The sequence below is a fragment of the Pelobates fuscus genome, chromosome 1 (assembly GCF_036172605.1).
Source record: "Pelobates fuscus isolate aPelFus1 chromosome 1, aPelFus1.pri, whole genome shotgun sequence".
NCBI classification, from domain to species: domain Eukaryota; kingdom Metazoa; phylum Chordata; class Amphibia; order Anura; family Pelobatidae; genus Pelobates; species Pelobates fuscus.
In genome coordinates this window covers 489708991-489732847 of record NC_086317.1, presented here as the reverse complement: position 1 = coordinate 489732847, position 23857 = coordinate 489708991, and the positions used below count along the sequence as shown (strand labels likewise).

Below are 23857 nucleotides of genomic sequence, written 5' to 3'. Positions count from 1 at the left end.
TTCATCTAGTTTCGGCTGATGTTTGGGTACCTGTTTACTTTACTGGGAGAATACAATTGGGAGACTGCCATTCGTATGGAGAAGCGTTCGAACCAACACCCGGACTGCGAGCTATAATCACTCAGGCTCTAGCATTTTGGGAGGAAACAGACGAACGGGTATCTGCTACACCAGCGTTCGTTACAACTGGTGGCAAGCAGCGGGATTCCTATCCCGAATGGACATCCCGAACCAAGGAAGGAGTGAATGGCTGAGCAATACGAACTATTGAAAAGAACGACATTGAAAGACGTACTGGAAGCTAGAGTCATAGTGGCAAGCAACAAGAAAAAAGCCACTTTAATTGCAGAATGATTACAGAGCGTCAGAACCAGTAATACGGAATTGGAACACCTGGAGGAAACAGAACTGCAAAAGGATGTGAGATGGATGCTCAGCATGTTGGAGCCCAATCCGTCGGCAGACGCTACCATACAGATTATGGCACAAGCCAGGTAAGCGCAGAGAGATCAGGAAGAAATATCGCTTCTAGGGGATTTGCTAACATGCCCAGGAAGTACAAATGGGTTTCTACGGAAAGTAAACTATGCTGCCTTCAAAGCATTCACTGACGGAGAGATGGAGATTGTCAGCTACCTACAAGATTTTGAGCGTCAGTGTGCTTTGGAGGGGCTAGACACAGCAAAGTGGGCTGCGGTGCTCAGCAGCAAATTCTCAAGACGGGCAGCAGAGGCGTTCAGAGTGGTACCTGATGAGGACATCCACAAATATGGAAAAGACATGTTATTGGCCAGATATGCAGTCACCCCAGAGGTGTGCCGGAAGAAATTACGGGGCCTCAGGAAAGAGGGGAAAGACTTCTATGCCTAATGGGCCTTCTGCCTACATTGGGCTTCCCAAAATTGAATGCAGGATTGCCGGGAAACATCGCTGGAGGATGCGCCACAACTGGTATCATTGGAGCAGTTCTTCATTCACATTCCAAATGAGATCAGGGACTGGGTGTGAGACCGCAAACCAACAACCGTGGAAGAAGCTGCCAGATGGCCGGCAACTTGAACCAAGTGGAGGGCGCCCTCCGTTCAGACCCTCCTACCAGGTACCGGGTAGAGACCCCAATCACCAACTTCTGTGGCAAACTGCATACAGAATACCAGATGCGGTGCACTTGAGTGTGAGGCAGGAGATCAAAGAGATGCTCTGGCTAGGGGTCATTGAACCCCCCAAGAGTCCTTGGGCCTCCCCACTAGTGCTGGTCGCGAAACAAAACTGAGTCACTCAGTTTTTGTGTGGACTACAGGAGACTCAATTACAAGACGGTCTCGGATGCGTACCCCATGCCCCATATAGACAAGCTGCTAGATAGGATGACTCGTGGCCGGTACCTCACCACAATAGATCTGTGCAAGGGGTACTGGCAGATACCCCTAGCAGCTGATACTGTTCCCAAGTCGGCATTCATCACTCCATTTGGTCTGTACCAATTTAAGGTAATGACATTTGGGATGAAGAATGCCCTGGCCACTTTCCAGAGGATGGTGGACCAGCTGTTGGAGGGCCTCCAGGACTATGCCTCTGCATACCTGAATGACATCGCCGTATACAGTGACACTTGGGAAGAGCATCTGGTACATGTAGGAGCTCTACTACACCGCATTAGGGAGGCGGGATTAACCCTAAAACCCAGTAAGTGCCACCTAGGGATGGTGGAAGTACAGTAACTGGGACACCGGGTAGGGTGTGGGACACAGAAGCCCAGTCTAGCCAAGGTTGAGGCAGTAGCTAGCTGGCCTCATCCACGCACAAAGATCCAGGTGATGGCCTTCCTGGGGACTGGTGGCTGTTATAGGAAGTTTGGCCCCAACTACAGTGCCCTAGCTAAGCCCCTCAATGACCTGACCCAAAAGACCTTGCCCAGACAGGTAGACTGGACCACAGAGTGTGAGCAGGCATTCCAAGCCCATAAGGACGCCCTGGTAAATGTCCCTGTCCTGGCTTCTCCTAATCTGAAAAAAAACGTTCTTGTTCACACACATGCCTCCATGTTTGGATTAGGAGTGGTACTGAGCAAGGTTGGGGACGATGGCGGAGAACATCCCATAGCTTATCTCAGCAGGAAGTTATTGACCCGGGAGGTGAGCTATGCCTGGCGGTGGTGTGGGCGCTCAAGAAACTGCAGCCCTACCTCTATGGAAAGCAATACACACTGCTCACAGATCGCAACCCGTTGGTGTGGCTTAACCAGATCTCTGGAGACAATGCCCGGCTGTTACGGTGAAGCCTGGCCCTGCAACCATATGACTTAATCATTCATTATAGATGTGGTAAGCAAAACGCCATTCATATAGACAAACGCCAGCTAGGGGGAGCATGCATACCCCGAAAGGAGACGCTTCCCTTGACTGGGTTTCACACCAGGTCCTCGTGAACGGGGGCTAGTCGATAGAAGGACGTGGTAAGGGTCCCTGAGATAGGTGTGGGCACTTTTGGGGCACTGGCGAGTTTGGTGGGCTTACCTGTGCCTGGGAGACAAAGGGACTTTTTCCCTCGCCTGGACTCCCAGGCACAGAGGCTCCCAGAAAGAAGACCCCCTGGTAGTGTGGGAAAGCTTGTGTGGGAAAGCTTGTATTTTGGTGGCGGCATTTGGGGACAAAGGGAACAGATTCCCCTTCCCGCACTAGGGCCCAGGTTGGGGGAGGATCCTGGGATGTGACCCTGTATGCAAGGGGTCTACCACAATAAAATGGTGTTGTATCTCCAGGACTGTGTGTCGTCCAGTTACTGGAGGGGAAATGGGTCTCCTTATACTCTAACTGGTTCCTGACCGGCTGAAGGAAGGGAATTAGTAGAGGTAACCGGTTGGGTTATCCATGGTCCGCTACAATTGTGTCCCAAGGCGCTGTACAATCGGGGAAGATAGACAGTACAGTATAGACAAACCAATACAAACAGAGGATCCTGCGCCTGAGCGGAGATCTGGAATTTACAGCCCTTTTTTTTACAAAGCACTAAAGACAAGCTATAAAGGCAATGGAGAGCAGGTTGGTATAATTTTTATACTAAATCAGTGCACGGTGAGAAAATCCTGAACCATTTTATCCACAAATAGAATATTTTTCAGGACATTCAAATTTCGGGTGAATGCTGCTTGGGCTCAGCAGAAAATTTGAATTAAGAAACTTATTCAGAAGAACAAAAATTACCCAATAATTGGCCAATCAATGATCTGCAAAAAGTATACATGATATAATAATAATAATTTGTTATAACATTATTGTATAATTATTTAATTTTGCAACACACTGAAAGGAGCATTTTTAGTTAATTTTTTGCTTATTTCTCACTTGATCTGTGAATAAAATCAACATGTAATGACTGTCCCCTATCAATCAATTACCTTTTTTTTTCATAAATCATTTCTATTTTTGGCGCCGCCTGCGGAATTCAGAATTATGATTCACAACCAAACAAGTTCAGCATTGCGTAGCTTGGTTGGTCTGTTTTTCAGGCACCTTTCCGCTCGGAGGTCGGGAATTTAGCAAATCTCCCATTCTGACCAAAATTCTGAAGAATTGCTGTATGGCCCAAAACGAATCTCCAGATCTAGGTTATACTTACTGCATTTTTATATAGTAACATGCTTGTCTAAAATAAAGTAAAAATACCTGTAAAGCTACTTAACCAGATCTGACACTTCTGTGCAAATTTTGGCAGGTTCAACAAGGTCACGATTTTGGCGCCTTTTATTGATTTTGAACTCAGTGTTCCTTTTGATACACTGCGCATGCATCAAGCCATGGATTAACATGGTGACATCAGGGACAATTTAAACCACATCCTTCTTTGAACTTAGACCTCGATTTTACCTTAGTTTAGTAGCTTCTTAGTATATGTTCTTCCGATATTTTGTATTTCAATCTAAGCTTCAAGTCTGACCACTCTAAGGTCTGAAAATAATGTATTTCTATCTCTCCTGCTTTGCCTTTTGGTTGGTGTCTGACCTATAGCTTGCTGAGGATCACGTCTAGTTTTTGACAATACCCTGGGGAGAGTAACTGCTCTGAACCAATTTACTTTTATTTAAGATTATGATTTACTTTCTCTTTCATTGACAGAAAATTTGAAATGATGCTTCAAGGGTACAATAGATGCACAAAGTCATGGACTGATCTTGGTGACATTAAGAAACTCTTTGTCAGCATGATGACAGTTAATTCAGGTAAGTCTGGTCAATAGTAAGTATAATTTAGATGGTGTTACGGTTACCCCCAGGCTAGCTGAAAGCTGGGCCGCTTGGATGATCTGGATCCCAGTGTAGAGAAGAGCCGCAGAAGAGCCGCTTCAGTTAGTAGTCCATATGAATCCTGTAAATGTAGAACAATCCCACTAGCTATTATACAGCTAGGATACTCTTTCCCCCACAAAACGAGTTGAGGCTGCGATTTGAAGGTCAAACAAGAACTGGGTTTAATGGCACACAGGGAACGGTATTTGTAATAACTGTCTGTGTGTTTATTTAGTTTAGTACGTCCTTTATATATATATATATAGTCTTGGGCCAAATGCTCGCCACAATAATATATGTCTATATTATTGAAAAGTATTAATACGCAATCTGACGTTCTTTATAAAAAATAAGTATTTATTCTACTTCAATAGCAAATCATAATATACTTAACGGATGGTATTTCTTAACGAAGTTACAGAGAGTCGTCTTTGTATCAGCAACACAGGATAGCAGAGAGGAGGGCAACACGGATCGAAGCAGGAAGAGCAAGAGAACGTGGTCCTTTGTCCTCTGCCCTTTATAGCCCAAATTACGTCATAACGTTTAGTTTAGAATAGCCATATAAGGAAATTCCCCATATAAAGACCACCCCAAATCTCTTATGCAGCAAATTCCAGAGACCTCATGGTACAGAATAGCAAACACCATCTGTTCTATTTAACCCATTATACAGCCACACCTTAATATGTATTTGAATAGGACCATACAGAATATGCAATATTCTACAGTATTTATGCAAAACCCCAGGTCCAGGGACAGCCCCCTCTGGACCTGATGGGATACAGGAATGTTACATGGGATCAACCAATTAGAATACAATGCATCATTTGAATTTGTTACTGCCCAGCTTGGAGATAATGAATCCATCGGCTTTGACAATACAATTATCTCCAAGCGCCTAAATACCACATTTTTATTACACACAAAAAACAGGTTAAAAATAAATAACTTCAAAATTTTTAATTACAATTCGGGACTTCCACCATTCATTCTATACCTCCAGTCTGGGTGTAATAGTTCACCGAAAAGCGCCTCAAGCCCACTAACCATATGCTTAGTTTCTTCGTTGCAAAGTCAGTTCGCATATTTGGTCCCTGAGCCTGAGATGGCGGCCATGTTTTTGAGTGCTTCAATAGGCAGCGGGACCTCGGCATCAAACTCGTGGAACGAGTACTGGCCAGAGTTGTGCACGAATCCCCGCTCTCTGGCTGGATGTTTCAGCTGGTCGGGAGACGAACATAGACCGCCGTGAAGGAGCTGCTTAACCTGCGGTTAACCGCAACATTCCACATACTAATTGAGGCCACACGCCAGGCTGTAGGTGGTCCCCGTTCATGACCCTTTCGGTAGTTAGACTATCAGGAGATAAGGCACGAACGAGAATGCCCAGAGGCCGTCAATTAACCTGCGGTTAACCGCAGACCGCAACTCTCTGGGCGATCAAGTGATAACACGCTCCCCTCGTAGGGTGGTTGGCAGTTCGGTAGTTTAAAAGGTGACCGTGGTGGGGGCGTGGCCTGGAGCTCAAGGGAAACAGTCGCATGTCCGAGTAGCTCCGTGCTACCCAGGCCTACCAACTAAGCGACACGAACACCCAGACACGGTACTTACCTCCACGACAAGATGTCACAGCAAAAAAGCAGGAGGCAAACGGAAAAAGCAGAAAAGAGCAATTTTTTCGGTGCCCGCAACACTCAAAACAAAGCAACGGTCCTGCCTGACGGAGCGCGGCAAGATGGCGCCGACAGCGCGCAAAGCGAGGAGCGGGAAACCGCCAACCCAGAAGCACCGGTCACCCAGGGTATGCTGCAACGTATGTTTGATAACATGCATGATAAGCTACATCACACCATGCAGACAACCCTGAAAGCTCTCACGACGGACCTCCGGGCACTGGAGACACGAACCTCCGAGCTGGAGGGCAACATGGCGGAGCAGGCGGAGACACAGAGTGACATGAGGGCCACGATGGAGGAAATGAGGGACACCATGGAGGCATTTGAAAACAAACTAGCTGACCTGGAGGACCGATCCCGGCGCAACAACCTCCGGATTCGGGGGATAGCTGAAACTGTCGGGCCGGCGGACTTGCACGCCCACCTCCAAGGCCTACTCAAAACACTGGCACCCGACCTCCACCAAGACATGCTACTATTGGACCGCTACCACAGGGTCCCAAAACCGAGATTCCTGAATAACGAAGCACCGAGAGACGTCCTAGTGCGAATGCACTACTTCCACGTGAAGGAGGTGATTATGCGGGCCAGTAGACAGCGCCCCGTCCTCCCTGCACCCCACAGCGACACAACGATATATGCGGACATATCGGCCGCCACACTGCGGAAGAGAAAATCCTTCTCGGCCATCACGGAACACCTCAGGCAACACAAGCAACCATACCGCTGGGGCTTCCCGGTCAAGCTCCTGATACCAAGGGAGGGTAAACTGACAGTCATCACGACACCGGAGGCAGGATTAAAGGCCCTCCGAGAATGGGGCATACCACCCCCAAGCACCAAGCCACAGCAGACAGAGCGGAGCGGATCCACCTCGCAGTGGCAGCGAATGCCACGCAACAAATAGAGCAATAGATGGAGGCAAGTAACCTGCATGAACTTTGAGACTCAGGACTCCCCAGGGGGGGGTGGGGGGGCCAAAACGGAGCTAAAGACTATGGGAGGGATGAGTTCATTTCCCCCCCAAACAGTAGGAACCAGAGAGCTACACAAGGGCCCAGGATGGGACACCCCTCCCCCGAAATGGGACAGTGATAGGACTGGCAAACATCACAGGGGTATCAAGCTCAGCCCCACAACAGGTAGGACGCACAAGCGCCCTACACAGGCATGGAAGCAAGACGCTTCCTCCCCCACGGCACCTTATACTGGCGCCAAGCCGAATACCAGGCTTTTTGTTTAACTATGGTTTATGTACTGCTGTTTGTACTGTTTGTTTTTAACTGTTATTCCCCATGTTGCCATATCCATACAGCTAAGCACACAATCAACCGAAACTCACTCAGATACAGTCCACCCCAAAGGGGCAGACCACCCAGTTCGATGTTGCTGGGTAGGGTGGTCACCCCACTCATAGACGAAAAAACACAGCAACTAAGCTACACCCGACACCGCAAACCCCCATGAAAATATATACCCATAACACTAAAGGGCTCAACTCACCTTCGAAACGTAGCCTACTCCGCAGAGACCTAAACAAGGCTAAGCCAGACGTGGTATGCCTACAAGAAACTCACTTTAAAACTAATAGACACCCACAGCTATTTGAAACGGAATACCCACATCAATACCATGCCACATATCCCACCAAATCGAAGGGCGCTTCGATCCTCATTAGCAGAAATGTGGCCTTCACTCTCAAACACTTGGAAGTAGACAGGGAGGGTAGATATGTGGTGGTGGTGGGCATACTCAATGATGTATCTGACACGATTGTTAATGTATATGCCCCTAACTCGGGACAAAGAAATTTCTTACATAAAATCATTGCAAAGATCACGCAAATACAAGAAGGGACCACTGTAATATGCGGGGACTTTAATCTAGTTATTGACCCCCTGATGGACTCCACGACCTCTCCCAAGGCACCCAGATTGCGGGTTCTCAAAAGACAAAGCAGGGCACTCCAGAAACTGATACTTAACCATCACTATTATGATGTTTGGAGGGCAACACACATAGGGGAAAGAGGTTACACGTTTTTCTCCACAGTCCACAATACGTATTCTAGGATCGACGGGATACTGATGAAAGGGCAACAACTGACCCAGGTTTGGAGTTGCACTATAGAACAGATCACTTGGTCTGACCACGCCCCAGTGGTGGTGACCTTAACCGAGCTCTATGAGTCGACCCACAGGAGCCCATGGAGGCTCAACGACTCCATACTCACGAACCCCCAGTTCTGCAACACGATAAAACTAGAACTCCAAAACTACTTCACGACCAATTCTATAGATAACATATCACACAATACAGTCTTGCAAGCCCATAAGGCAGTGGTCAGAGGGTTGCTGATCCAAAGAGCAGCATACCTGAAACGTAGAGCAGAAACCCAACTACGAAACTGGCAAAAAGAATTGCAGGACCTCACGGCCCTAAACCAAACAGCCCCGTCCCAAGAAACTAAACGCCGTATCATGCAAATCACGCAGGACATACACAAACAGGCATTGGAAAAAACAGGCCAATACCTCCATAAACTCAAAGCAACTCACTACACTCAGGGAAACAAAGCGGGGAAACTGGTAGCCCAACGCCTCAAGACACTCCAAAACAAGCAAAAGATAGCATTCCTCCATAATGAGGCAGGTCACAAAGTCACAGCCCCGAAAGACATAAGCAATGTTTTTGCAAGGTACTATACATCGCTATATAACCTAGCAGAAGACGGTCGTACACACCAACCAGAGACACTAGCTATGCAAACATATCTACACGGGATCCACCTACCCACATTCACACCCAGCCAACAGCAAACGCTCTCCAAAGACATTACTGACGAGGAGGTGGCGGAGGCGATCCAACAACTGCCGACAGGCAAGGCCCCAGGCCCGGACGGCTTCGCCAACTGCTATTACAGGATCTTTCAGTCCACAATTACACCGTACCTCACAAGGGCATTCAATGAGGCCACAAAACGACAACAACTGCCCACAGAAACACTGTTAGCACATATCATCACACTCCCGAAACCAGGGAAAACCCCCACATGCCCTCAAAATTTCCGGCCCATCTCCCTACTGAACACAGATGCTAAACTTTATGCCAAAATCTACGCCCAACGGTTAGGACGACTACTACCACAAGTGATCCACACGGATCAGGTGGGCTTCATAAAAGGTCGACAAGGGGGGGATAACACCAGGAAAGTGCTAGATGTTATCTATAGTGCACAGCGCATAGGAAAGGAAGCCGTGGCGGTAGCGCTGGACGCCGAAAAAGCCTTTGACCGGCTGGGATGGGAGTTCCTGGAAGCGGTCCTCACTAAGTTCGGGACTCCAGAGGGCTTCATCTCGGCGGTCAGAGCCTTATACCATAATCCCTCAGCCCAGGTCCTCAATGCAGGGTTCGTATCAGACACCTTCAAAATATCCAATGGCTCCCGCCAAGGATGCCCATTATCTCCACTACTATACGTCATGGCCTTGGAACCCTTGGCGGCAGCCATAAGACAGCACCCCTCGATCCATGGAGTGCGAGTGGGAGGCAGAGAATATAAAGCGAACCTGTTCGCTGATGACATCATGCTGACTTTAACCCAACCCCACATCTCACTCCCCAATCTAGTAGACACCATAACGGAATATGGGAAGCACTCCTACTACAAGCTTAATGTAACCAAGACCCAAGCCATGGGAATTGGGGTCCCCAAAGATAGCCTAGCCAGACTCACCTCAGCCTTTCCCTTCGATTGAAGAACCGACCACATCACGTTCCTGGGAATCAAAATCCCGGCCCACCTAGCCAAATTGTTCACGATCAACTATGTTGCACTCCAAAAACAACTCAAGCTAACTATAGAGGGATGGGAGGGTAAATGTCTCTCCTGGATAGGTAGAATAGCAGCCCTGAAAATGATGCTACTCCCTAAATTCCAATACCTCCTGCGCACCCTACCGATACCCTTGCCGACATCCTTCCTCAGGTCCATGCAAAGCTTATTGGCAAAATACATCTGGGAAAAGAAGAGACCCAGGGTATCAATGGCACTCCTTCAACAGCCCGTTCGCACCGGAGGCCTAGGGGTACCCAACTTACACGCGTACTACAAAGCGGCACAACTAATGGCAGTCAAAGTAGCCACAGCTGATAGGGACGCCCCGCAATGGACCCGCCTGGAAGCGCACTGGGCGGGAATACAAAACTTACGCAATCTGTTTTGGCTACCCAAACACCTACGCCCACCACACATAGACCCCCTCCCCACCACGACCCTAACACTGAAAATATGGGACGAGGTCAGAGGAAAGGGAGGGACCCCAGAGGCAATCCCCAGGAACGCCCCGATTTCTATCCTAGCGGCAGGCATACTGACCTTTGACTCTACACCCTGGAGGGAGGGAGGCTGTACCACAATTGACCACCTGTTCCAAGCAAGAGAATTATTGCCCTTCCCGGCTCTTCGGGCTAAACACCAATTACCACCCAGAGCCATATTTCAATATCTGCAACTAAAATCCTTCCTCAAGGGAACTCACACGCAACCCGCAGCAAATCCCCAGGACCGAGAAATAGAATACATATGCTTGACTCCCAAACCCCCCACGAGAATACTTTCACGCATATACAATGCACTACATAACAACGAAGAAAAAGGGAGTGAGACACACCAAGAGGCTTGGCACAAGGAACTGGGGCGGGCGTTCACAAGGGAACAATGGTCCAGGGCTTACAGCATACATAAGGGCAACACACTGTGCTCCACACACCTGGAAATCATCCGAAAACTCCAATACAGGTGGTACCTTGTCCCAGAGCGGTTAGCGCGAGTGTTCCCGGGCACACCCAATGTATGCTGGAGATGTGGTAAACAAGAGGGGTCGATGACCCACATATGGTGGTCATGCGGCACCCTAAGGCCATTCTGGGAAGGGGTCCAAGCCATGGTACAAAGACTATTCGGTAGGGAATGGACCATACAGGTGGAGCAGGGTATCCTTTTCATGTTTCCCTCATCCCTGAGCAGAATAGAGGAGCAGATGCTATTTCACCTGCTGGTCTCGTCAGTGATACTTATAGCCAGAGCCTGGAAATCCATGTCGATACCCACAATGGGAAATCTGCATATGCAGATCGCCCTGAATTGGAAATATGAATTCATGGCTGACAAACATCTCACTCGGAGAAAACACACGAGCCTAGCAGGGGAAAGGTGGGAGAAATTTAGAGAACGAGAGGCAGGGGGTGACACAGAGGGTGGAGAAGCGGGAGGACCTAACGAGGATCTACGACCATCCAACGAACAACAAACAGCGCAGATAGGGCACAAATAGCCGGGTCACAACTAGGAGTCAGAAAAACCACAACCAAAGGAAATAAGTAACAAAAGGAGGAAAGGTCAGGCTAACCAAACATGGGGGTCGCCCAAGCTCCCCACTAGACAACGATGGGAGAAGGTTGGGTTGTAGATGTAGTTATGCCTAAGAAGGTTAGGCTTATGGTGAACTGTACAATGAGTTGTGGATGTTTAGCGTGTGCAATACCTTAATATGTAAACAATGTACCTGCATTCTCCCCTTTTTTTTCTGTACCCTGGCGAGCAGGCGCCGACAAATTGATTGATATGGCAAAATAACAATAAAAACTTCTTCAAATTGAAAAAAAAAAAGGTGACCGTGGTTAAGTGGCGGCACACGCCAGGGACCGGGTGGTCCGTTATTCGTTTCACGAATCGGTGCACGTAATCCATTCGTGAGCAGAGTACAGGATGCAAATACCGAAGCCATATAAAGTAAAGAACACCATAATGCTTGTCTGTAACAGTTTTGTAACAGTGCTCCCTTTTGTGGAACACTCTGGCAGACACCGTCTGACCCCTTTTCAGGGCAGACTAAGGCTGCCCAGACTGATGGTTATGCTGGGCTGAGGTCTGTTTGTCTGGACAACCCGTCAGCGTTGCCATTCTGTTTTCCAGGTCTGTAGGTAATGGTGAAGTTAAAAGGCTGTAGTGACAAACTCCACCGTAAAAGTCTGCCATTATCCCCAGAGACCCAGTTTAGCCACACCAACGGGTTATGGTCTGTAACCAGAGTGAACTCTTGTCCATACAAATAGGGAGTCAGTTTTTTTTAGTGCCCACACCAGAGCCAAACACTCCTTCTCTACCGCGGCATAGCTGACTTCGCGGGGCAGGAGCTTGGTGTGGGCACTTTTGGGGCACTGGCGAGTTTGGTGGGCTTACCTGTGCCTGGGAGACAAAGGGACGGTTTCTTTTTCCCTCACCTGGACTCCCGGGTGCTCTCCTCCATCTTCGCCTACTTGGCTGAGGACAGCTCCCAGCCCAAACATGGAAGCGTCTGTATGGACGATAAAACGTTTAAGGGCTGGGGCCGCCAAGACAGGAGCATTCACAAGTGCACTTTTGAAAGCCTGAAAAGCTGTTTCACAGTGGGGAGACCACAGGACCTGTGTGGGTAAGTTTTTCTTGGTCAGGTCAGTCAAGGGTTTGGCCAGTGTGCTGTAGTCCGGTACAAACCGTCTGTAGTACTCTGCAGTGCCCAGGCAGGCTAGGACCTGGGTCTTAGTGGGGGGGGGGGGTGGGCCAATTGGCGACAGCTTCTATCTTAGCCGGCTCTGGTCTCTGTTTCCCACACCCCACTCTGTGACCCAGGTACTGTACCTCGGCCATCCCAAAGTGGCATTTTTCTGGCTTCAGAGTCAGGCCGGCGGCCCAAATCTGATCCAGAACCATTCCCACATGAGCTAAGTGGTCCTCCCAGGACTCACTGTGAATCGCTATGTCATCCGGATATGCGCAAGCAAAACTCTGGAAGCCATCCAGGAGCCTATCCACCAAGCGCTGGAATGTGGCTGGGGCATTCTTCATACCGAACGGCATTACCTTAAAATGGTATAAGCCGAACAGGGTGATGAAGGCCAACTTGGGGATAGCCTCCTGGGCCAGGGGAATTTGCCAATAACTCTTGCATAGGTCAATGGTAGTTAGATAATTTCCCCTGGCTATTCGATCAAGTAGCTCGTCTACTCTGGGCATAGGGTACGCGTCGGTCACGGTTTTCTCATTGAGTTTCCGATAGTCCACACAAAACCAGGTAGTCCCATCTTTCTTGGGTACTAGAACTACTAGGGAAGCCCATGGGCTATCGGAAGACTCAATGACCCTTAGTTGGAGCATCTCATCGATCTCCTTCTTCATTTCTGTCCGAACTGCCTCTGGGATTCGGTAAGGTGCCTGCCGTAAGGGGGTTTGTCCCGGGGTATCCACCTGGTGGGTGGTTAAGGTAGTGTATCCGGGTTTCCGGGAAAATGTGAGGCTTTTAGCTTGAAGTAGCTGGTCAAGTCGGTCCCCTATCTTAACCTGAGTCACTATGTCTGTGTGGGGGCTTTTTTCTAATAAGTCTGGTATGGGTAGACTGTCTGGGTCTTCATGGGGGGACAGCATACCGCTGTCACGTTCTCGGGTCGCTCAAAGTATTCTTTGAGCATATTTACATGGAACGTTTTTTTAATATTGTTGTCGTGACAGCTAGCTATCACGTACGTGGTGTCTCCCTTCTTCTCTACTACTTGGTAGGGCCCATGCCAGGAGGCTTGGAGTTTGTCGGTCTTAACCAGCTTGAGTACTAATACTTTTTGCCCTATGGTAAAGATTCTCTTCCGTGCCTCCCGATCATACCATACCTTCTGTCTCCTCTGGGCCGACTGGAGGTTAGCCTGAACGGATTAGACTAATTGCTCCATTCAGTCCCGGAGTTCCAGCACATATGGTACAATCTCCATCTCTCCCTCACAGTGCTCCCGGATCAGGTTTAGGGGTCCCGTTCCTTGCGTCCGTATAGCAACTTGAAGGGAGAGAACCCTGTCGTCTCCTGGGGCACCTCCCAATAAGCAAATAGGAGGTGCGGCAGAAAACGTTCCCAGTCTCTGTACTCCTTGGTGAACGTTTTGAGCATTTGTTTGAGGCTCCCGTTGAACCTCTCACAAAGCCCATTCGTTTGTGGGTGATAGGGGGAGCTGAGGAGGGACTTAATCTTGCAGACTTGCCAGAGCTGCTGTGTCAATTCGGCTGTAAACTGGGTGCCTCGGTCAGACAGGATTTATTTTGGGAATCCTACCCGAGAGAACACCTGAACCAGCGCATTAGCTACCGTATCTGCTTGGATGTTAGATAGGGCTACAGCCGCTGGGTACCTGGTAGCGTAGTCCTCTACGGTAAGAATGTATTGCTTACCGGAGGGACTTGGGGTAGCCAGTGGCCCTACTAAGTCAATGGCAACCCTGCTGAATGGCTCCTCTACAATGGGAATATTCACCAGGTGTGCCTTAGGGTGATAGTAAGAAGTAAAGGAATAAGACCTAGTATGTAGAACTGATAGTAAGAATTATAGGAATGAGACCTTGTATGTAGAACTGATAGTACGAAGTATAGGAATAAGACCTTGTGTGTAGAACTGATAGTAAGAAGTAAAGGAATGAGACCTTGTATGTAGAACTGATAGTAAGAATTATAGGAATAAGACCTTGTATGTAGAACTGATAGTACGAAGTATAAGAATAATACCTTGTATGTAGAACTGATAGTAAGAAATATAGGAATAAGACCTTGTATGTAGAACTGATAGTAAGAAGTATAGGAATAAGACCTTGTATGTAGAACTGATAGTAAGAAATATAGGAATAAGACCTTGTATGTAGAACTGATAGTAAGAAGTATAGGAATAAGACCTTGTATGTAGAACTGATAGTAAGAAGTAAAGGAATAAGACCTTGTATGTAGAACTGATAGTAAGAAGTAAAGGAATAAGACCTTGTATGTAGAACTGATAGTAAGAAATATAGGAATAAGACCTTGTATGTAGAACTGATAGTAAGAATTATAGGAATAAGACATTGTATGTAGAACTGATAGTAAGAAGTAAAGGAATAAGACCTTGTATGTAGAACTGATAGTAAGAAGTATAGGAATAAGACCTTGTATGTAGAACTGATAGTAAGAAGTATAGGAATAAGACCTTGTATGTAGAACTGATAGTAAGAAGTATAGGAATAAGACCTTGTATGTAGAACTGATAGTAAGAAGTATAGGAATAAGACCTTGTATGTAGAACTGATAGTAAGAAGTAAAGGAATAAGACATTGTATGTAGAACTGATAGTAAGAAGTAAAGGAATAAGACCTTGTATGTAGAACTGATAGTAAGAAGTATAGGAATCAGACCTTGTATGTAGAACTGATAGTAAGAAGTATAGGAATAAGACCTTGTATGTAGAACTGATAGTAACAAGTAAAGGAATAAGACCTTGTATGTAGAACTGATAGTAAGAAGTATAGGAATAAGACCTTGTATGTAGAACTGATAGTAAGAAGTATAGGAATAAGACATTGTATGTAGAACTGATAGTAAGAAATATAGGAATAAGACCTTGTATGTAGAACTGATAGTAAGAAGTAAAGGAATAAGACCTTGTATGTAGAACTGATAGTAAGAAGTATAGGAATAAGACCTTGTATGTAGAACTAATAGTAAGAATTATAGGAATAAGACCTTGTATGTAGAACTGATAGTAAGAAGTATAGGAATAAGACCTTGTATGTAGAACTGATAGTAAGAAGTATAGGAATAAGACCTTGTATGTAGAACTGATAGTAAGAAATATAGGAATAAGACATTGTATGTAGAACTGATAGTAAGAAGTAAAGGAATAAGACCTTGTATGTAGAACTGATAGTAAGAAGTAAAGGAATAAGACCTTGTATGTAGAACTGATAGTAAGAAGTAAAGGAATAAGACCTTGTATGTAGAACTGATAGTAAGAAGTATAGGAATCAGACCTTGTATGTAGAACTGATAGTACGAAGTATAGGAATAAGACCTTGTATGTAGAACTAATAGTAAGAAGTAAAGGAATAAGACCTTGTGTGTAGAACTGATAGTAAGAAGTATAGGAATAAGACCTTGTATGTAGAACTGATAGTAAGAAGTATAGGAATAAGACCTTGTATGTAGAACTGATAGTAAGAAGTATAAGAATAAGACCTTGTGTGTAAAACTGATAGTAAGAAGTAAAGGAATAAGACCTTGTATGTAGAACTGATAGTGAGAATTATAGGAATAAGACCTTGTATGTAGAACTGATAGTAAGAATTATAGGAATAAGACCTTGTATGTAGAACTGATAGTGAGAATTATAGGAATAAGACCTTGTATGTAGAACTGATAGTAAGAAGTATAGGAATAAGACCTTGTATGGAGAACTGATAGTACGAAGTATAGGAATAAGACCTTGTATGTAGAACTGATAGTACGAAGTATTGGAATAAGACCTTGTATGTAGAACTGATAGTAAGAAGTAAAGGAATAAGACCTTGTATGTAGAACTGATAGTAAGAAGTATAGGAATAAGACCTTGTATGGAGAACTGATAGTACGAAGTATAGGAATAAGACCTTGTATGTAGAACTGATAGTACGAAGTATAGGAATAAGACCTTGTATGGAGAACTGATAGTACGAAGTATAGGAATAAGACCTTGTATGGAGAACTGATAGTACGAAGTATAGGAATAAGACCTTGTATGGAGAACTGATAGTACGAAGTATAGGAATAAGACCTTGTATGTAGAACTGATAGTAAGAAGTATAGGAATAATACCTTGTGTGTAGAACTGATAGTAAGAAGTAAAGGAATAAGACCTTGTATGTAGAACTGATAGTAAGAAGTATAGGAATAAGACCTTGTATGTAGAACTGATAGTAAGAAGTATAGGAATAAGACCTTGTATGTAGAACTGATAGTAAGAATTATAGGAATAAGACCTTGTGTGTAGAACTGATAGTAAGAAGTAAAGGAATAAGACCTTGTATGTAGAACTGATAGTAAGAAGTAAAGGAATAAGACCTTGTATGTAGAACTGATAGTAAGAAGTATAGGAATAAGACCTTGTATGTAGAACTGATAGTAAGAAGTATAGGAATAAGACCTTGTATGTAGAACTGATAGTAAGAAGTATAGGAATAAGACCTTGTATGGAGAACTGATAGTACGAAGTATAGGAATAAGACCTTGTATGGAGAACTGATAGTACGAAGTATAGGAATAAGACCTTGTATGGAGAACTGATAGTACGAAGTATAGGAATAAGACCTTGTATGGAGAACTGATAGTACGAAGTATAGGAATAAGACCTTGTATGTAGAACTGATAGTACGAAGTAAAGGAATAAGACCTTGTATGTAGAACTGATAGTAAGAAGTATAGGAATAAGACCTTGTATGGAGAACTGATAGTACGAAGTAGAGGAATAAGACCTTGTATGTAGAACTGATAGTAAGAAGTATAGGAATAATACCTTGTGTGTAGAACTGATAGTAAGAAGTAAAGGAATAAGACCTTGTATGTAGAACTGATAGTAAGAAGTAAAGGAATAAGACCTTGTATGTAGAACTGATAGTAAGAAGTATAGGAATAAGACCTTGTATGTAGAACTGATAGTAAGAATTATAGGAATAAGACCTTGTGTGTAGAACTGATAGTAAGAAGTAAAGGAATAAGACCTTGTATGTAGAACTGATAGTAAGAAGTAAAGGAATAAGACCTTGTATGTAGAACTGATAGTAAGAAGTATAGGAATAAGACCTTGTATGTAGAACTGATAGTAAGAAGTAAAGGAATAAGACCTTGTATGTAGAACTGATAGTAAGAAGTATAGGAATAAGACCTTGTATGTAGAACTGATAGTAAGAAGTATAGGAATAAGACCTTGTATGTAGAACTGATAGTAAGAAGTATAGGAATAAGACCTTGTATGGAGAACTGATAGTACGAAGTATAGGAATAAGACCTTGTATGTAGAACTGATAGTACGAAGTATAGGAATAAGACCTTGCATGGAGAACTGATAGTACGAAGTATAGGAATAAGACCTTGTATGTAGAACTGATAGTACGAAGTATAGGAATAAGACCTTGTATGTAGAACTGATAGTAAGAAGTAAAGGAATAAGACCTTGTATGTAGAACTGATAGTAAGAAGTATAGGAATAAGACCTTGTATGTAGAACTGATAGTACGAAGTATTGGAATAAGACCTTGTATGTAGAACTGATAGTAAGAAGTAAAGGAATAAGACCTTGTATGTAGAACTGATAGTAAGAAGTATAGGAATAAGACCTTGTATGGAGAACTGATAGTACGAAGTATAGGAATAAGACCTTGTATGTAGAACTGATAGTACGAAGTATAGGAATAAGACCTTGTATGGAGAACTGATAGTACGAAGTATAGGAATAAGACCTTGTATGTAGAACTGATAGTAAGAAGTATAGGAATAATACCTTGTGTGTAGAACTGATAGTAAGAAGTAAAGGAATAAGACCTTGTATGTAGAACTGATAGTAAGAAGTATAGGAATAAGACCTTGTATGTAGAACTGATAGTAAGAATTATAGGAATAAGACCTTGTGTGTAGAACTGATAGTAAGAAGTAAAGGAATAAGACCGTGTATGTAGAACTGATAGTAAGAAGTAAAGGAATAAGACCTTGTATGTAGAACTGATAGTAAGAAGTATAGGAATAAGACCTTGTATGTAGAACTGATAGTAAGAAGTATAGGAATAAGACCTTGTATGTAGAACTGATAGTAAGAAGTATAGGAATAAGACCTTGTATGGAGAACTGATAGTACGAAGTATAGGAATAAGACCTTGTTTGTAGAACTGATAGTACGAAGTATAGGAATAAGACCTTGTATGGAGAACTGATAGTACGAAGTATAGGAATAAGACCTTGTATGTAGAACTGATAGTACGAAGTATAGGAATAAGACCTTGTATGTAGAACTGATAGTAAGAAGTAAAGGAATAAGACCTTGTATGTAGAACTGATAGTAAGAAGTATAGGAATAAGACCTTGTATGGAGAACTGATAGTACGAAGTATAGGAATAAGACTGTGACGAAAGCAACTTCGCCACCGGGTTTTGGAGGGGCCTGCTTGTCAGCCTCCTACCCTGTGACTATGGCCCCTGTGATAATACTTGGTTTAAATCACTGTTCAGGCCTTTTTGGATTTTTATGGCCACAGTTTGAACTTTCAAAGTGGCACTTCAAACTCCCGAACAGTCGAAGTGGCTGCCATTCGACATTTGAACACGTGGTGGCAGCCATCTTGTTTGCATGGACCAAAACCACAAACAGACTTCAGGGGGACTTAGCCGCGAATGCCCTGGAACTATTTTCGGCATGAGGCAAAAGATAGTGTATCTAAGAGATGATGCAAAATTTATGCACCAATAGAATGTCTACATATATACAGGACAGACTATCCGACAAATCTACTGAATAAAATAGAAAATAATAACATTTTATTAAACACTTTATAATAATAATAATAAAAAACCCAAAACAGTGCTAAGTGTATACACCAAAAGTGAATCTAAGAATAGGTGGTAAACGGACCTGTAATCAGTAATACGAATAGTCTAGATATTATGAGCTAGGTTGGGCGAAACGCGCGCGTCAGGGGCTTGCGGTGTGCTATGCTTGTGGACCTTTAGTGTAGCACATTTTATTTTATTTGATCTATCATCTATTCGCTATTTTTCTTAGCGGTTAGCTATTAGGGGGGTTGGAGATAGGTGCCCTCGAAGGTTTGATCCCTATCCTCGCTAGTAGCTAAAAGGGGTGTACGGTGTGCTACTTTGGATGATATACTTAGTAGCACGCTTGTCTGAGATTTTTTTCCCCCCCTTTTTTATTCTATTGTTTCAATATATATCTTTTCAGCACTATTTGATTTATTTTAGGATCTGCTTTATTGTTAGTTTTCCGTCCAGTTTGACATTTCAATATTTAGTATCCATTAGGCATTCAGTGACTAAATGAAAATGCCTTTTTTGATTTATAGCAAGCATCATTAACATTATACTTGCAATATGCCCGCAATGTTTTACTCTATTTCTCTTGCTTCACATGAGTTATATCGAGTATTTTTCGTTGCTATAACTCAAACATAACTTTAATATCGGCACAATTGTTATGGGCGGTATTAAAGGCAGACTATTTAATAGACTATCGATATTTCCTCTACCTAGTGCTTAATTGCCTCCGTTGAAAAATTATAACTTTTGATATGATGTTCATTTGAATTGAATAATTCAGCAGCCCTTATACACTACTAAATGGACTAGTTTAATTGATGAGCACTTTACTGTTATCATTTGGAAATCGTCATTATCCAACGAATGGGAGCTGGGACAGACTATTGAATAGATTACCGATCTCTTAGTCACCACATCGATATTTTCTGCCTAAGACTATTAAGACTTAACAATTATAGTCTATATCAGACTTTTTTCTTTTATGTCCATTTACAATCAATAACTAACAGGAGCAGTTTCCACATAGGGCTTCATGGACCACATCTATCCATGTTGATATTTTTGTTCTCATAATATCTAGACTATTCGTATTGATTACAGGTCCGTTTAGCACCTATTCTTAGATTCACTTTTGGTATATACACTTAGCACTGTTTTGTTTTTTTTATTATTATTATTATCAAGTGTTTAATAACATTTTATTATTTTCTATTTTATTCAGTAGATTTACCTTGTCGGATAGTCTGTCCTGTATATATGTAGACATTCTATTGGTGCATAAATTTTGCATCATCTCTTAGATACACTATCTTTTGCCTCTTTACTTTATACTTGGGGTTATCCTCCATCCCTTCAGTATATCTGATTTGGCTCTATTCGTTCTCTTTTTTACTTTATTTTCGGCATGAAAACCTTGTGGTTCCCGGTCGGTCCTCCAGCGGCACTTAGCCGCGATTCTATGGAACTGTTTTGGGGATTGGACCATGCCTGCGCCTGGGCAAAACTAGGACTTCCATAACATTTCTGAACCGCTGATCTGATCAGGGTGGTTTTTGGATATAATGTTCACCCAGATCAGGGCTATCAGGGTGTACCATTTATAAGGATATGTTGTGTTTTGTGTACTTATGTGAATTTATAAAAAAAAAAAAAAATTCTGCCTGGAGATAATTAAGTTAATGCATTATCTTCCTTAATTATCTCCCAGGCAGAGGGGAAGGATTGTGTATATTGTATGGGAGTGTCTCACCGTAAAACTCTGTTTTTATTGGTTTGTTAACTTTGTGTCCCTGTGCCCAAACTTGCATAAAAGGCCAGTGTGGCTCCATTAAAATCGAGTTCCTCTTCACCCTTAATTTGAGCCTTGTCTCTTGTGTGGAGGGACAGCTATATCACTACAAGGGATTGCTATAATCATTATACTCCCTTGGATTCTCTGAGCTATTGTAAGAGCATGGGATTCTCTGGAGGAAGAGAGGTTCACCCACTGGAACCTGGAGCCTTGTCATAGGTCTAGGGTGGGTAGGAGACCGCTAGACCCCAACCAAGCTGCACCGGTTGTGGGGACTGCAGTGCTTATAGTGTCTGGCGGAGTGCTCGGATTCCTCGGTGAGCACTAGGAGCAACCGTCGGTGGAGGTACCCAACCGGGGTACAGGAAGCTCCGTTACAAATACCTTGTATGTAGAACTGATAGTAAGAAGTATAGGAATAAGACCTTGTATGGAGAACTGATGGTAAGAAGTATGGGAATAATATATTGTACGTGGAACTGAAGGACTGGGGAACATTTGTTAACGACACTTTCATACATTATTACGTTTTCTGTATCTAAGCTGCTAGGAACCTTTTACCCTTTTATCCTCCCTAGATCTGGTATCAGAGCTGTGGAAAGAGGACACTTTCTTTGGTTACCAATATCTGAATGGAGTAAATCCTGTAATAATCCAAAAATGCATTAAAATCCCTGACAATTTCCCAGTGGATGATGAAATGGTGGCTCCATCTCTTGGACTGTCCACCAACCTCAGGACAGAATTACAGGTTAGTGCAGATCATAAATAGGCAACTACATTATTGTGGGCACACACTGCATCCTTACATTGGTTTAATCACTCATTGATATTTGTGTGTTTGTATATATGATCTACATATCTATATAATACACATTTTTTCTAATGTTCTCCCTTCTATTTTTCACTTTAACACTAACTTCTCTCATCACTAAAATATCTCTATCCTTTCACTCACCTGTTCCTAGCAACACCATAATTATTACTTCCACCTTACTCCCCTCTCCTCTCTATTCATCCCATGCACTCTACACATACCTTTCCAGCCTATCTCCACCAACTCCTCCCAAATCCTCTACATACATACCCTCCTACAAAACTTTCAAATCCTACTCCCACCTTCACTTCCTTTCTATCCTTCTGCTCCTAGCTGCTGGTGATGTCTCTCCTAACCCCGGCCCCCTCGCAACAAACTCAGCACATACTAATCTCATACCCATCTCATGTTCCTCTAAATCCTCCTTCAATACTGCCCTCTGGAACGCACGCTCTGTTTGCAATATAACTAAATCCACTGCTGTCCATGACTTCTTCATCTCTCGTTCTATAGATTTACTAGCCATAACAGAAACCTGGCTCTCCCCCTCTGACACTTCCACCCCTGCATCTTTGTCCTTCGGTGGTCTCCAACTTACCCACAACCCAAGAAACTCTGAATGTAAAGGTGGTGGTGTTGGGTTTCTCCTCTCCCCTCACTGCTCTTTTAAACCTCTTCCCACCCCCCCTTCTCTCTCTTTCCCGTCATTTGAAATACACTCAATTCGCCTTTTCAAACCCTTCTCTGCTAACATTGCTGTTATTTACCGTCCCCCTGGTTCCCCTCTTCTCTTCCTTGACCACTTTGCTGCCTGGCTACCCTATTTCCTCTCTTCTAACATTCCATCCCTAATTCTCGGGGACTTCAATATTCCTATAAACCCACCTTTGACCTCTGCAGCCACTAAACTACTTTCAATTACTTCCTCCCTCGGGCTATCGCAGTGGGCAAATTCTCCCACCCATGTAGCTGGCAATACCCTTGACCTAATCTTCACTTATGCATGTACAGTATCTAATATCTGCAACACTCCATATCCACTCTCTGATCACCACCTCTTATCATTTGCTCTCACATACCCCCTCACCCAAAAACCTCAGCCTAACCCCCCTCAACTCAGGAGGGACCTTAATTCTCTTGATCTCCAACAGTTGTCAGCTGACATTGATTCTCAACTGCTGTCCATCCCTTCCCTCTCCTGTCCTTCACGGGCCATCTCCATATATAATTCTACTCTTACATCTGCCTTGAACACTGCAGCACCACTCCAAACAAGCACCTCGAGGAGGACCCGCCCCCAACCATGGCATACTAAATCAACGCGCTACCTGCAAAGATGCTCCCGTTGTGCTGAACGCTCCTGGAGGAAGTCCCGCACCCAGGCAGACTTTCTCCATTATAGATTCATATTGTGTTCATACAGTGCAGCCCTTGCCCTTGCCAAACAGTCCTATTTTTCCGCTCTCATTAGTTCATGTTCCTGCAACCCCAGGCGTCTCTTTCACACCTTTAATTCTCTTCTTCGCCCTGCTGTGGCCACCCCCAAAACTAACCTTACTGCTGATAACTTTGCATGTTACTTCACTGACAAGATTGAACAGCTAAGGAAAGAATTCTCCCCTCCTTGCCTTTCTGTTTCTCAATCACACATAGATCATGCCTTTCCTACCCTTCAGATATTCTCCCCAGCTACTGACCAAGAGGTGGCTGCTCTTCTTTGCTCCTCTCACCCCACCACTTGCCCGCTCGATCCTGTCCCATCTCACCTTGTTAGATCTCTCTCCACTTGTCTCGTGCCTTCTCTAACACACATCTTCAACTGCTCGCTCTCTTCTGGCATCATCCCTGCTGACCTTAAACATGCCACTGTAGTACCTATACTAAA

At 44.2% G+C, this 23857-nt stretch overlaps 1 protein-coding gene across 1 annotated transcript in view; it reads left to right on the top strand.

Moving 5' to 3' along the window:
* LOC134600390 (hydroperoxide isomerase ALOXE3-like) overlaps window positions 1–23857 on the top strand; it is a 177741-nt gene that overhangs the window by 47706 nt on the left and 106178 nt on the right. The window contains exons 7-8 of the mRNA XM_063445013.1: window positions 4116–4219; window positions 21734–21906. Coding sequence (XP_063301083.1) covers window positions 4116–4219; window positions 21734–21906 — 277 coding nt within the window. The remainder of the gene's footprint in view (window positions 1–4115; window positions 4220–21733; window positions 21907–23857) is intronic.